The following is a 14,999-nucleotide window of genomic DNA, read 5'->3' as shown; positions in this document are numbered from 1 at the left end:
TGGGGAAGAGATGTTACAAAGGAGGAATTTTCTGTACTATTTTTTATAAATGCTATGTGTGCCTCAGTTTCTCCCATACTTTGCATTGCAACCCAGCAGGGACCCAGAAGGGTGATGGCTTAAGACGATCTGTTGGGGGGGCGGGTTGTGGGGAGGTCAGGGGGGTTTGGGGCGATCTGTCGGGGGGCAGGTTGGGGGGAGGTCGGGGGGGTTGGGGCGATCTGTCGGGGGGCAGATTGTGGGGAGGTCGGGGGGGTTGGGGCGATCTGTCGGGGGCGGGGTGTGGGGAGGTCGGGGGTCAGGGTGGGGCGATCTGTCGGGGGGCAGGTTGTGGGGAGGTCGGGGGGGTTGGGGCGATCTGTCGGGGGGCAGGTTGTGGGGAGGTCGGGGGGCAGGTTGGCGGGAGGTCGGGGGGCAGGTTGGGGCGATCTGTCGGGGGGCAGGTTGTGGGGAGGTCGGGGGGCAGGTTGGGGCGATCTGTCGGGGGGCAGGTTGGGGGGAGGTCGGGGGGCAGGTTGGGGCGATCTGTCGGGGGGCAGGTTGGGGGGAGGTCGGGGGGTTGGGGCGATCTGTCGGGGGGCAGGTTGGGGGGAGGTCGGGGGGTTGGGGCGATCTGTCGGGGGCAGGTTGTGGGGAGGTCGGGGGGCAGGTTGGGGGGAGGTCAGGGGGCAGGTTGGGGGGAGGTCAGGGGGCAGGTTGCGGCTGCCGTAGCTCAGAGTAATTTTGGTTTTTACCACAGAGAATCTGCCCAGCTCCCTTTCCAGTGAGACCCTTTGCCAGGCAACCCTGCCCGTCCCCAGCCCCCGGCGCTGCCCTTGCCCCCAGCTCTGCTCCCTGGCCCTGTCGCCCGGCTTTGCACCCAGCCTCCCCTGCCCTGAGCCTGCCCCCGGCCCTGAGCCTGCCCCCGGCCCTTGCCCAGCAGTCGCAGCCTCTGCCCCCCGCCCCTTGAGCTCCCCGTGCACCGTGCCCGCCGTGCCCCCAGCTCACCTTCCATGAGCACCCGGAAGACGTCCCTGAGGATGGTGATGGTGGAGCCCAGCACGAAGACGGAGAAGAGGAAGGTGCTGATGGGGTCTGCGATCTTGTACTGGGGCTGCAAGGGGCAGGGTCGGGGTTATGCCCGGGCAGCCAGTGGATCCCCAGAGCCCCCCCCCCAGCAAGGGGTCAGACCTAGGAGTGGAACCCAGGAGTCCCTGGCCCAGCCCCACTGTCCCCTCAAGCTGGTGGGGGGGGGGCACCGAGGGAACGTGGCAGCAGAGGGCAGTGGTCAGAGCCCAGCATGGGGAGCTGGCATAGGGCTCGTCCTTGGGGCTGGGCAGCAGGGATCTGTGCGGATCTCAGTGCATTTCCCCCGGGCAGGTCCTGTTCCCCCCTAGCTCCAGGGAGCCCTGGGACAGGCAGGAGCTGCAGTGCAGGGTCACTGGCCTGCTGCCGCCTGGGACAGGGCATCTCCCACCGCAGGAGCTCAGGCCGAGGCAGGGAGCGGGGCACACGGGTGTCTGTGTACAGGAGAGCCCATGAGGGAGGGGGCAGGTGGGCCCCACAGAGGGCGGGACGTGGGAAGAGGGGTAGGGGGCAGCGCAGGGAGGGCCATGGTTAGCCGGGCACCAGGCGACGCAGGGAGGGAGGCGGTTAGTGGGGGCGGCAGACGGAGGGAGGCGGTTAGCAGGGGCACCGTGGGGCGGGTGGAGGGAGGCGGTTAGTGGGGGCAGCAGACGGAGGGAGGCGGTCAGCGGGGGCGCCGGGTGGCGGACGGAGGGAGGCGGTTAGCAGGGGCACCGGGCGACGCAGGGAGAGAGGCGGTTAGCGGGGATGGCAGGAGGTGGTTAGTGGGGGCGCCGGGCGGAGGGAGGCGGTTAGCCGGGGTGCCGGGAGGTGGTTAGCGGGGGCGCCGGGTGGAGGGAGGCGGTTAGCGGGGGCGCCGGGCGGCAGACGGAGGGAGGCAGTTAGCGGGGACGGCGGGAGGTGGTTAGCGGGGGCGCCAGGCGGAGGAAGGCGGTTAGCCGGGGCACCGGGAGGTGGTTAGCCGGGGCACCGGGCGGAGGGAGGCGGTTAGCGGGGGCGCCGGGAGGTGGTTAGCGGGGGCGCCAGGCGGAGGGAGGCGGTTAGCGGGGGCACCGGGAGGTGGTTAGCGGGGGCGCCGGGCGGAGGGAGGCGGTTAGCGGGGGCACCGGGCGGCGGACGGAGGGAGGCGGTTAGCGGGGACGGCGGGAGGTGGTCAGCGGGGGTGCCGGGCGGAGGGAGGTGGTTAGCGGGGGCGCCGGGAGGTGGTTAGCGGGGGCACCGGGAGGAGGGAGGCGGTTAGCGGGGGCACCGGGCAGCGGACGGAGGGAGGCGGTTAGCGGGGATGGCGGGAGGCGGTTAGCGGGGATGGCGGGCAGAGGGAGGCGGTTAGCGGGGGTGCCGGGCGGAGGGAGGCGGTTAGCGGGGGTGCCGGGCGGAGGGAGGCGGTTAGCGGGGGTGCCGGGAGGCGGTTAGCGGGGGTGCCGGGTGGAGGGAGGCGGTTAGCGGGGGTGCCGGGTGGAGGGAGGCGGTTAGCGGGGGTGCCGGGCTGCGGACGCCGGGAGGCGGTTAGCGGGGGCGCCGGGAGGCGGTTAGCCCGGGCGGTGGATGGAGGGAGGTGGTTAGCGGGGGTGCCGGGCAGAGGGAGGCGGTTAGCGGGGGCGGTGGATGGAGGGAGGCGGTTAGCGGGGGTGCCGGGCAGAGGGAGGCGGTTAGCGGGGGCGCCCAAGGCAGGGCCGCGTTAGAGGCTGGCCTGGGGTTGTTCGTGCCGTACCTCCACGTAGATGACGGTGGCAGCTGTCAGCACCCCAAGGCTTTGCAGTAGGTCCCCCACCACATGCACGAAGGCGGCGCGCACGCTGGTGCTGCCGGGCAGGGGGCTCCCGGGGGGCGCGCAGCAGCCAGGACTCTCCTCCATCTTCTCGTAGCCCCGGGCGTGGCCGTGGCCCGTGACCGACTGGTGCAGGATGTAGGCCATGCTGGAGGGAAGTGGGGAGCCTGAGCGGCCACGGGCAGACACAGAGCCCCAGGGGCCGCAGATCCCAGAGACCCCCACCCTGGAAAGGGCAAAGTGGGTGGGCATTGACTGGGGGCTGGGCAGAGGCAGGAACAGGTGAGGTGGGGAGGGGTGTAATCCAGGGAGGCTGAGGGCAACATTCTAGGGTGGGGGGGAAGTCACCTGGGCAGGGTGGACAGTGATCGGGGGCCAGGGATCAGAGAGGGCAGGGATCCCAGGGTGGGGGCGGCAGGCAGGCAGGGATCCAGGGGGGCTGCAATCCAGGGGGCAGGGATCTGAGGGGGGGCGGCAGGCAGGGATCTGGGGGTAGGGATCCGGGGGGCAGGGGGCCCACGTACATGATGTTGATGCCCACGGCGCAGGCGGAGGTGACCAGCATGGCACGTGCGTCGATCTCGTAGTCGTTGCTGATGATGCGGGCTGAGGCCAGGTACACCAGGACTCCGGTCACGACCCAGATGGACAGCACCGAGGCCAGGGCGCTCAGCGTCTCTGCAGGCACGGGGCAGCAGTCAGCGCCGCCCGCAGCTATGGGGGCGGAGGGGAGTGGCCAGGAGCAGCCAGGCTGGGACCCATCCACGTCCCACAGGGAGGACGGGGTTAAAGACCTGCCTGCGGGGCCCGTTGCTGCAGGGACACTGGCAATGTCTGTGCGCAGCTGTGACGCTATTGATAGAATCTGGGACCATATAGAACATGGTTTGCAACCAAGGTCCTGTAGTGGCACCAAATCTTAGGTAAAGGGGGTCGTATAAGGTGTCTAAGACCAGGTTCTGGGTTGCTGGTTATGGTTATGCTGTCTGGGTGCCTGTGTATCATTTTGTAGTTGAAGTTATGAGTATTGGCTCTATCCTGTCTGTATTTCAAATTTGTGCTGTGCTTCTGCGAAACATCCCAGACAAGTTGGTGTTAGCTCTGCCTAGCCTGCTTGATGGCCCATTAAGGACCATCAGCTACAACTGACCCATGGAGAGAAGGCAAATACACCTTGTAACTCAGCAAAGTGCAGGGACTTGCCCATGTGACTCCAGACTCCATTTTGCTGTAATTTTCCACAGTAAGAACAAAGAGGTTCTTACACCTGGAAAAAAACTATAAAAGGCTGATGCCTCATCTCCATCTTGTCTTCAATCCTGCTTCTTACCTCTGGAGGGACTTTGCTACAAACTGAAGCTCTGAACAAAGGACTGAATGACCCATCCCAGCGGGGGATGTTCTCCAGAGACTTGATTTGAACCTGCAGTTTACTCCATCACTGCTACAAGCCTGAACCAAGAACTTTGCCATTACTGTATGTAATTGATTCCATGTAACCAATTCTAGCTCTCATCTCTGTCTTTTCCCCTTTATGAATAAACCTTTAGATTTTAGATTCTAAAGGATTGGCAACAGCGTGATTTGGGGGTAAGATCTGATGTGTATATTGACCTGGGTCTGGGGCTTGATTCTTTGGGATCGAGAGAACCGTTTTCTTTTATTGGGGTGTTGGTTTTCATAACCATTCATCCCCAGGACGAGTGGCACTGGTGGTGATACTGGGAGACTGGAGTGTCTAAGGAAATTGCTTGTGTGACTTGTGGTTAGCCAGTGGGGCGAAACCAAAGTCCTCTTTGTCTGGCTGGTTTGGTTTGCCTTAGAGGTGGAGAAACCCCAGCCTTGGGCTGTAAGTGCCCCATTTAAGCAATTGGTCCTGAATTGGCACTCTCAGTTGGGTCCTGCCAGAACCGCATTGTCACAGCAGCCCATGCCTGCCTCGGTTTCCCTCTGTGCCTGGCACTGCCGTGCACACGGTGCCAAGGGCAGGAGACCGGGGGGCCACAGGGCAGCCTAGGGTCAGCCCAGGGGGACACTAGGCCTGGCTAGAACCAGCCCATCAGGGAAGCTCCAGACAATGGGCGCCCGAAGGCCTGGACTAGTGATCTGGCCACAGGAAGGCCTGAGCGCGGAGCCGGCACTGCAGAAGAAGGGCCATGGAGCAGAGATGACAGGAGCCGGGACCAGAGCTGGGCTCACCAGAGACACGGCAGCTCTCACCTGCTGGGACTGACAGAGACTGAGACAGAGGAACCTGCACGCAGCTGCCGGGCTCCAGCGGCCCTGGCGTTGGCCAGCAGGGACTTAACTCCGAATTCTCTGGGCCAAGCCCAGGGCCCCCCACGCCGTGCCCAGGGGCCCGAGACCGGCTCTGGGGAGAGGCTGCCTGGTGTCGCTGCAGGCACTGGTGGGCATAGGGGTCCCTGCAGAGCGGCTGAGTCTCTCCCGGGCGTCTGGCTCAGTGGGACTCGCTGGGCAGGGCAACGGGCTGAGGCAGGGGGCTGGAGCCCAGGGGCTCAGGATCGGAGGCAGTGAGGCTGTGTGGCCGACCCTGGGGGGAAAGCAGGACCCCTGGGGGGCTGGCACATAGACGGGGCACTTAGCTGGGGTATAGCACAGACCTGGGGGGAGAGCAGGACCCCTGGGGGGCTGGCACACGGATGGGGCACTTAGCTGGGGCAAAGCACAGACCCTGGGGGGAGAGCGGGACCCCTGGGGGGAGAGCGGGACCCCTGGGGGGCTGGCACACGGATGGGGCACTTAGCCGGGGCAAAGCACAGAACTGGGGGTCCGTGAAGCCTGTGTGGGGCAAGGCATCATGGGTAACATGGTGTACCAAGGTGGCCCACGGGGAGGATCTGCCTGTGGCCTGGGGGTGAGAGCTCTGCCCCCCCAGCTCCCCACGGGCCGAAGGGCGGGGGGGACCTGCCCTGCCGGGCTGCCCAGGCTCAGGGAAATAAGCCCCCAGGTCGCCCCGGCACGGCAGGGGGGCGGGTGGGGGGAAGGTCTGTGAGGGCAGCGAGCACTGGGCTGGAGCCACGGCCTGGCGGGGCCCTTACCTGAGCGGTGCCAGCCGAAGGTCATGGCCTTGGTGGGCGGCCTGGCGGAGACCCACAGGGAGAAGAGGCTGACCGACATGCTGCCCACGTCCGCCAGCAGGTGGGCAGCATCAGTCATGATGGCCAGGCTGTGTGCCAGGTACCCGCCTGCAGTAGAGATTGGCCAGCTCAGCGCCAGGTGCTGGCAGGGCTCCCCCACGGCCCCCAGGCAGCACCTCTGCCCTCCGCTCCGGCCTGCGGGGGCTGGCTCCTTCCCCAGAGCGCCGGGCACTGCCACAGCGTCCCCTCGCACTGCCAGGGAGCCTGCCACGGCGGGCGGGGTGTGACGTTATTGATATAAATGGGGACCATATAGAACATGGGTTGCAACCAAGGTCCTGTAGTGGCACCAAATCCTAAGTAAAGGGGGTCATATAAGGTGTCTAAGACCAGGTTCTGGGTTGCTGGTTATGATTATGCTGTCTGTATGTCTGCGTATCATTTTGTAGTTGAAGTTATAAGTATTGGCTCTGTAATGTCTGTATTCTGTATTATGCTCTGCCTCTGGGAAGTGTCCCAGACAAAGCTGATGTTAGCCCGGCATAGCTGGCTTGATGGCCCATTAAAGGGCCATCGGCTACACAATTGACCCATGGAGAGAAGGCAGACACGCCTTGTGACTCAGCAAAGTATGCAGGGACTGGCCCATGTGACTCCAGGCTCCATTTTGCTGTAAATTTCCACAGTGAAGACAAAGGGATTCTTACACCTGGAAAAGTCTATATAAGGCTAATGCCTCATCTCCATCTTGTCTTCAATCCTGCTTCTGACCTCTGGAAGGACTTTGCTACAAACTGAAGCTTTACACAAGGGACTGAACGACCCATCCCAGTGGGGGATGCATTCCAGAGACTCAATTTGAACCTGCAGTTTACTCCATCACTGCTGCAAGCCTGAACTAAGAACTTTGCCATTACTGTATGTAATTGATTCCATTTAACCAATTCTACCTCTCATCTCTACCTTTTTCCCTTTGTAAATAAACCTTTAGATTTTAGATTCTAAAGGATTGGCAACAGCGTGATTTGTGGGTAAGATCTGATGTGTATATTGACCTGGGTCTGGGGCTTGGTCCTTTGGGATCGAGAGAACCTTTTTCTTTTATTGGGGTGTTGGTTTTCATAACCATTCATCCCCAGGACGAGTGCACTGGTGGTGATACTGGGAGACTGGAGTGTCTAAGGAAATTGCTTGTGTGACTTGTGGTTAGCCAGTGGGGTGAGACCAAAGTCCTTTTTGTCTGGCTGGTTTGGTTTGCCTTAGAGGTGGAAAAACCCCAGCCTAGGGCTGTAACTGCCCTGTTTAAGCAATTGGTCCTGATTTGGCACTCTCAGTTGGGTCCCGCCAGAATCGCTCCGTCACACGGGGTCCAGCCAGGGGACCCCCATGAATGTGGGGATCCTGGCAGCGGGTGAGGGGAGTTGCCCATCCCACGGGGGCTGCACCAGGCCCACGCCGGGCACCTCTCTCCTGGCCCCCAGAGACCCGGGCTGCGCCTGCCAGCCAGGACAGGAGCACGGTGCAGAGCAGGACGTCCCGCAGCACGGGCTGAGCGGAGCCAGGAACAAGCCGGGCGGGGGCCCCGCTGCCACCTTACCCACAACCTCGCCGACCATGAAGACGAAGCAGATGGCGCAGGCGGTGCCCAGCTTCTGGCAGGCCTGCCGTGCCGCACGGCTCTGGCTGGGGGCGGGGGGGCTGCGGTGGCAGTGCCTGGCCAGGCGCCGCTCCAGCTCCAGGGACGGAGCCACGGGGCTGGTCTCCGGGGGCAGGCCGGGGAAGGGCTCCTGGGAGCCTGTCAAGAGACTGAGACACAAGGGGGTCAGTGCGAAGGTCACCCCAGTTCCAAGAGCCCACGGGACACCTGGCCCAGCTCCCCCCCTCCCCGCGCCCTGCTGGGCCCAGAGCAGGGCTGGGAACCGGGACGGGAGGGGCTGTCACCGACCCAGCAGCTGCCCTCATCTGCTGCTAGGTAGCAATGGAGTGAGGCCATGGCACTGGCTTGGCTGGGGTCCCCCCCATGGCCCAGGCTCCTGGGAGAGGCCGTGGGCAAGTGGGGAACCTGGTGGCCCTGGGACATCACCCCAAGCCTGGATTCCCCAGGGGTGCCCAAACCTGGAACAGTTGGGGGCTGACTGCTGGTCAGGTCTCTGGGGCAGGGATATGGGGTCAGGTTGGGATTGAGGAGCACCAGCAGAGCTGAGGGGAGCTCAGGGCGTGGTTAGCAGGGGCCGTGGGTCAGGACTGAGGGGCACCGGCAGAGCTGGGGGGAGCCCAGGGCAGGGTTAGCAGGAGGCTGTGGGTCAGGGAAGAGGGGCGCTGGCAGAGCTGGGGATGGGGGGCCCGGGTTGGGGAGGGCTGTGGGTCAGGAGTGAGGGCCACCGGCAGAGCTGAGGATGGGGGGCCCCGAGTTGGGGGAGCTGTGGGTCAGGGGAGAGGGGCACCGGCACAGCTGAGGAAGGGGGGCCCAGGTCGGGGGGGGGGCTGTGGGTCGGGAGAGAGGGGCACCGGCACAGCTGGGGAAGGGGGGGCCCGGGTCGGGGGGACTGTGGGTCGGGAGTGAGAGGCACCGGCAGAGCTGGGGATGGGGGGGGCCCGGGTCGGGGGGGGCTGTGGGTCGGGGGAGAGGGGCAGGGGCACACCTGGGGATGGGGGGCCCATGGAGAGGGGCAGGGGCAGAGCTGGGGATGTGGGGCCCGGATTGGGGGGGGCTGTGGGTCAGGAGTGAGGGCCACCAGCACAGCTGGGGAAGGGGAGCCCGGGTCGGGGGGGCTGTGGGTCGGGAGTGAGGGCCACCGGCACAGCTGGGGATGGGGGGCCCGGGTCGGGGGGGCTGTGGGTCGGGGGAGAGGGGCAGGGGCAGAGCTGGGGATGGGGGGCCCGGGTCGGGGGGGGCTGTGGGTCGGGGGAGAGGGGCAGGGGCAGAGCTGGGGATGGGGGGCCCGGGTTGGGGGGCCTGTGGGTCGGGGGAGAGGGGCACGGGCAGAGCTGGGGAAGGGGGGCCTGGGTCGGGAGGACTGTGGGTCGGGAGTGAGGGGCACCGGCAGAGCTGGGGATGGGGGGGCTGGGTGTCAGGGGAGGGGGCACGGGCAGAGCTGGGGATGGGGGGCCCGGGGTCGGGGGGCGCTGGGTCGGGGGAGAGGGGCAGGGGCAGAGCTGGGGATGGGGGGCCCGGGTCGGGGGGGGCTGTGGGTCGGGAGTGAGGGCCACCGGCACAGCTGGGGATGGGGGGCCCGGATGGGGGGGGCTGTGGGTCGGGAGTGAGGGGCACCGGCAGAGCTGGGGATGGGGGGGGCTGTGTGTCAGGGGAGGGGGCAGGGGCAGAGCTGGGGATGGGGGGCCCGGGTCGGGGGGGGCTGTGGGTCGGGGGAGAGGGCCACCGGCACAGCTGGGGATGGGGGGCCCGGGGCTGTGGGTCAGGAGCAAGCGGCCCCGCAGAGTCAGGGGAGGGGACTTGAGGCAGCCGCTCTCCCTGCCGGGGGCTGAGCCCTGCTCCCCCGAGAGCGGTTGGTTATTTCACGCCTCGGCACCCCCTAAATGGCTCCAGCTATGAAGCAGACGGTGACCCTGGCAGCAGAACAACGTGTCACGTCGCCGCGCTCCCCTCCCCCGCCCATCGCCCCACACTGCAGCCCTAGCTCCACGTCCCTCCCCACCCCCAAAACCGCCCCATTCTCCCTCCCCCCCGGCCGGTCGCTGGCCGCTTGGGGGCTCGGGGGAGGGGGGCTCTGTCCCAGGGCTGGGGATCCAGTGGGGAGCCCACAGAGCTGCTCCGGTGGCGGTGCTGGTCGGAGCTGGAGCAGGGCACCTGAGCCCCAGGCCAGAGCCAGGAGCCCCACAGGCCGGGCCCCACCCTGGCTGCTCAAGGCAGCTGTGGCCGGTGGGTAGAACCGTGGGGCCAGCGCTCCCATCCATCTAGGGGCTGCAGAGACCCCGCCAGCCTCTCGCTCGGCCCCAGCAGCCCCAGTGCAGACAGCTGGCTGGGCCGATGCCTGCGCACCCGCTGCCCTCAGTGTGCGGGGCCCGTGTCACAGGCTCCGGGCAGGGCTGCATCCCCAGCTGCACCAGGCCCCACACTGATGCGAGTCTCTCTGCCCCGCTGGGAGCTGGCTGCAGCTGGTGGGGACTGGAGCCTCCCCCCACCCCAGGGGGTCCCGGAGCAGGGCAGGCTCATCGGGCCAGGGTCTCTGAGCGGCGCAGCGTTGGTGGCACCGGGGTAGCTGCCTGGAGACGGGAACACGAGATCTAGCCATCGGAGCCAGTCACAGTCAGGTCCCTTGACCCCCTCCCCCCAACATCCCCACCCCCACTCTTTAAACCAGCACCTCCCAAAGCCTGGGCCATGCCCCAGGGCACACAGGCCAAGGACCAATGGGGCGGGTGGGGGCAGGTCCCTCCACTTCTCCTGGGTCTTTAGTCTCCAACTCTCCCTGAAAGGAGCCAGGTGTGAGAGATGCAGCGCTGGTCTGAAAGCACAGCTCTGGGGGCCGACGCCCCGGCTCTCAGTAGGGGCTTGTGACAAAGTGGGAATTTTCTGTAATATGTCTATGAGTCCTGTACATGCCGCAGTTTCCCCCGTGTGCGGCACTGTTCCCCCACGGGTGGGAGGTCTGGGGGCTCTGGGGCAGGTGAAGACACAGGTGTGGATGGCGCCTGGCGGCCTAGGTCCCAGCTCCATGCAGCTCTCAAGAAGACAAGGGCAGATCCCCTGGCCGGGACGTGGACACCTGGCGACCAGCGACCCAGAGAGACGTGGTCGTCCCGCCTCTCCGCAGGGGGCTGAGCCCCATCCCCCGGCTCGGGAACAAAGGCCTGGGGGGGGGTTAAGTGTGGGCTGTGGGGAGCAGCCCGGGAGTCTGACAAAGGAGATCGGACGGACGGGGGGGACAGAGCTTGAACCACGGGGGTCACTGCAGCTGGGCTGGGCTGTAACCATCAGTCAGGTCTCTGGGCCGCCCGAGGGGCTGCCTGGGCCGTGCGCCAGGTGACCAATAAACCCGCCTGGTTTCACAGCGCTGGGTGAGTGTCCCTGCAGGCGCTGGGCAAGGGGCACTGATCCCTGAGGAGAGGACACGTCCCCCCAGGCTCTGTCCCAGACTCGCTGCCCGGAGCTCCCGGGGTGGGGCCCCGTCTCAGGAGGCGGGGAGGCCGCGTGGCTCACCCCGGGGGAAGAGTGGGACCCCGGGGCGGGGGGGGGATCAGGGTCACGGAAGGCCCCTCCCAAAGACTGTTCCCTGGGGGTCGGTGACAGGGGCTCACACAGGTGCCAGCGATGATAGAGCCTGTCTTCGCTAGGAGCAGGGGGCATTCAGCAGCGCTGCTGTCCTGCCGCCCCCCGTGTAGGCGGGGGCGGGGGGGGAGGCGGTGCTGACTCCCTGCACCACACGGCCCTGGGGCAGCCCCCAGGCTGCATGGCTTGGCTGTTTGCCCCCAGGGGCTCTGCATGGCTGTCAGAGGGGTGCCTGCAGCAGGGGTCGGTCTCGCTTGTGCCGGTAACAGCAGCAGTGACGCTATGGCAGCAGTGACCAGGTGCCCCCGCAGCCGCCCACCAGGCCCTGGCCATGTTCTCGGGCTCGTGGCCCACACCGGGGTCTGGCCCGCCATGCGCTGTGCTAGCCAGTGCTGCAGAGACAGGCTATAGCCCCCCTGCCCCCAGTCCCAGGGGACTGACCCATTGATCTCCCTATGCAGGGAATGCAGCGCAGCCCTCCCCCCCTTCACCTCCAGGGCTTATCTCTGTGCCCAGGCCCTGCAGGGACAGGAAGAATGATGAGTCTGGCTGGGCTGGGAGGGGCCCTGGGAGCCGGCTATCTGTGTGGCCACGCGTGTGCCCCCACCAAGGATTGAAATGCCCTGGCACCAGATGGCCATTGCCTCGCCCGTGGGGGGCATGCAGGGGCCAGAGTCCACCCCACAGCCCAGGATTTCAGTGGCTCTTACCATGGGGGGCATTTGGGGCCCTTCTAGCAGCCAGGGAAGGTCTGTGCCATAGGCCCCATGCCCTGAAGCTGCAGATCTTTCTGGCGCTGCCAGCCAGGTGCACAGACGGGTACTGCCGACCGCCCAGTGGTGCCCACCCCGCTCTGCTCCTGCAGCCCTGCCCCAGCAGACGCCTGCGTCCCAGCCGCACCCCTGGCCTGCTCCGGGAGCGGTTGTTAGCTGTTACCTTACCAGTGCCCTGGGCAAGGTCCCCCTTCCTCCCAGCACCCCTTGCCCCGCCCCCAGCCCTGTGGAAGCTGCAGCTTGGTCTCTTTGCGGATACAGATGCAGCTCCTCAGGCCCCGACCCCCAGCATGTGGGTGCTCGCCAGGGCCCAGCTCCCACCCACCAGGATCCTGCTCTCAGCCCAGCACCAGGAGTCACGTGCGTTTGGTGCAGTGGCCCAGCAAAGCCAACCGCAGCAGCGAAGCGTAGAGCAGTGTTGTGCCCTGTGGTTACTGCGGCACGGGGGAGTCCCCAGACACTCCCCAGCTCCCGCTGCCTGCAGAGGTCCCACAGAGCCCAATCACCCTCCCCGCCCGGAGAGTGGGGCTCTGACCCCTGCACCATGGCCTCCATATAGCCCTAAATTCCCCAGCCTGGGAGCCCCAACCCCCCCACACACCCCACACGCCAACTGCCAACAATCATTTACCATTGAGCATGGGGAAAGGGGGACCGAGGGACAGGAGCCCACAGACACCCAGTGGGGGGAGCAAAGGGGCTGACCCTCCCCCCACAACACACACAGGGGGCAGAGGAACAGACTCCCCCAGACACACACGGGGGGGGGCAGAGGGACCGACCCTCCCCCCACAACACACACAGGGGGCAGAGGAACAGACTCCCCCAGACGCACACGGGGGGGGGGCCAGAGGGACCGACCCTCCCCCCCAGACGCGCACGGGGGGGGCAGAGGGACCGACCCTCCCCCCCAGACGCGCACATGGGGGGGGGCAGAGGGACCAACCCTCCCCCCCAGACGCCCACGGGGGGGGGGCAGAGGGACCGACCCTCCCCCCCAGACGCCCACGGGGGGGGGCAGAGGGACCCCACCCCCCGCGCTCCGGGTCTCTGCAGGGAACGCGCCCTGGGCTCTGGAGTGGACCCAGCTCCTGTCTGAAGGGGGGGGCTGCGGGGCTCCACTGTGGGACGTGGGGGGAGGCCCAGGGCCGGGGCGCAGCGGGGCGGGTCACAGGGTTCTTCCCCCCCGAGCGCTTCCCGTTCCCTGCCCTGGAGAAGGGTCACGTCCAGGGGCAGCATCGCCGCCTCCGCCCGGTCTCTGGCAGAGCCGCCCCCGGACAGGCGGCCCCGATCGCCGGGTCCCTGCAGCCCTGGCCCCGCGCCCGCCCGAGCCCGGCTCCCCGCGCTGTCGGGGGTGAGGGGGCAGCGGACGGAGCGGCGGGTGGGGGGATAGGACGGGGCTGGAGGACGGAGAGATGGAGGGGCTGGGGGTGGATGGCGGATGGAGGGGGGGTGGAGGGGGATTTGAGGGGGGATAGGAGGTGAAGGGAGGGGGATGGGATGGAGGGGGTGGATGGAGGGGGGATAGGAGGTGAAGGGAGGGGGATGGGATGGAGGGGGGGTGGAGGGGGATTTGAGGGGGGGAGGGAGGGAGGGGGGATAGGAGGTGAAGGGAGGGGGAGGGGGGGGAGGCGGTGGATGTAGGGGGTTTGGAGGGGGGGATGGAGGGAGGGGGGATAGGAGGTGAAGGGAGGGGGATGGGATGGAGGCGGTGGATGGAGGGGGATTTGAGGGGGGGATGGATGGAGGGGGGATAGGAGGTGAAGGGAGGGGGATGGGGTGGAGGCGGTGGATGGAGGGGGATTTGAGGGGGGGATGGATGGAGGGGGGCTAGGAGGTGAAGGGAGGGGGATGGGGTGGAGGGGGTGGATGGAGGGGGATTTGAGGGGGGGATGGATGGAGGGGGGATAGGAGGTGAAGGGAGGGGGATGGGATGGAGGCGGTGGATGGAGGGGGATTTGAGGGGGGGATGGATGGAGGGGGGATAGGAGGTGAAGGGAGGGGGATGGGATGGAGGGGGTGGATGGAGGGGGATTTGAGGGGGGATAGGAGGTGAAGGGAGCGGGGTGGGACGGAGGGAAGGACGGAGAGGCCCCGGGGGCAGGCTGTGGGCCCGATCTCAGAAGGGCTGGCGGCTCCTTTACCTCTTGAGGCGCCGGGTGCCGGTGCTGCGGCTGCCCCGGGCGCTCACCAGCCGGGCGGTCTCCAGGTCCCCGGCCCCAGACGCGGGGTCCATCTCGGCTCCGGCTGCTGCGCCCTGGGAGTGCGGGGCTGAGCTCCGGCGGGCCGGGCTCCCCGGGGGCTGCGAGCGGCACCAGCCCTGGCTCCGGCTGCGGGACCCTCGCGGCTCCAGCCAGGTGTGTGCGGGCAGTAGGGCCCGCAGAGCCCCGCCCCTTCGCACAGAGCTCCGCCCCCGGCCAAAGCTCCGCCCCTACATCTGGACACGTCCCAGGTCCCCTCCAGGGCGACGCAACGCGCCAGCCCCACACCTAAGTCGAAGAAACTCCGCAGAGCCTGGCCACACGCCTTACAGCCGGAGCCCCGCCCCCAGTGCTGGAGCCCCGCCCCCAACGCGGAGACCCCGCCCATAGAGCCGGAGCCCCGCCCCCAGTGCTGGAGTCCCGCCCAGAGTCCTGCCCCCAATACTGAGACCCCGCCCATAGAGACGGAGCCCCGCCCCCAGTGCTGGAGTCCCGCACAGAGTCCTGCCCCCAATACTGAGACCCCGCCCATAGAGACGGAGCCCCGCCCCAAGTGCTGGAGTCCCACCCAGAGTCCTGCCCCCAATACTGAGACCCCCGCCCATAGAGACGGAGCCCCGCCCCCAGTGCTGGAGTCCCGCACAGAGTCCTGCCCCCAATACTGAGACCCCGCCCATAGAGACGGAGCCCCGCCCCAAGTGCTGGAGTCCCACCCAGAGTCCTGCCCCCAATACTGAGACCCCGCCCATAGAGACGGAGCCCCGCCCCAAGTGCTGGAGTCCCACCCAGAGTCCCGCCCCCAATACTGAGACCCCGCCCATAGAGACGGAGCCCCGCCCCCAGTGCTGGAGTCCCGCACAGAGT

General features: G+C 67.0%; 1 protein-coding gene across 1 annotated transcript in view; it reads right to left on the bottom strand.

Annotated features, from left to right (window-relative positions):
• SLC30A3 (solute carrier family 30 member 3) overlaps positions 1-14,170 on the bottom strand; it is a 35,815-nt gene extending 21,645 nt beyond the window's left edge. Inside the window, exons 1-6 of the mRNA XM_045009127.1 lie at positions 14,079-14,170; positions 7,529-7,614; positions 5,893-6,039; positions 3,358-3,511; positions 2,777-2,981; positions 988-1,093 (exon numbers count right to left, since the gene is read on the bottom strand). Coding sequence (XP_044865062.1) covers positions 988-1,093; positions 2,777-2,981; positions 3,358-3,511; positions 5,893-6,039; positions 7,529-7,614; positions 14,079-14,170 — 790 coding nt within the window. The remainder of the gene's footprint in view (positions 1-987; positions 1,094-2,776; positions 2,982-3,357; positions 3,512-5,892; positions 6,040-7,528; positions 7,615-14,078) is intronic.
• Positions 14,171-14,999: the final 829 nt, after the last annotated feature.

The sequence above is a fragment of the Mauremys mutica genome, chromosome 3 (genome assembly GCF_020497125.1).
Source record: "Mauremys mutica isolate MM-2020 ecotype Southern chromosome 3, ASM2049712v1, whole genome shotgun sequence".
In the NCBI taxonomy this organism is placed as follows: domain Eukaryota; kingdom Metazoa; phylum Chordata; order Testudines; family Geoemydidae; genus Mauremys; species Mauremys mutica.
Note: the sequence above shows the minus strand (reverse complement) of the source record. Positions and strands in the feature narration are given on the sequence as shown.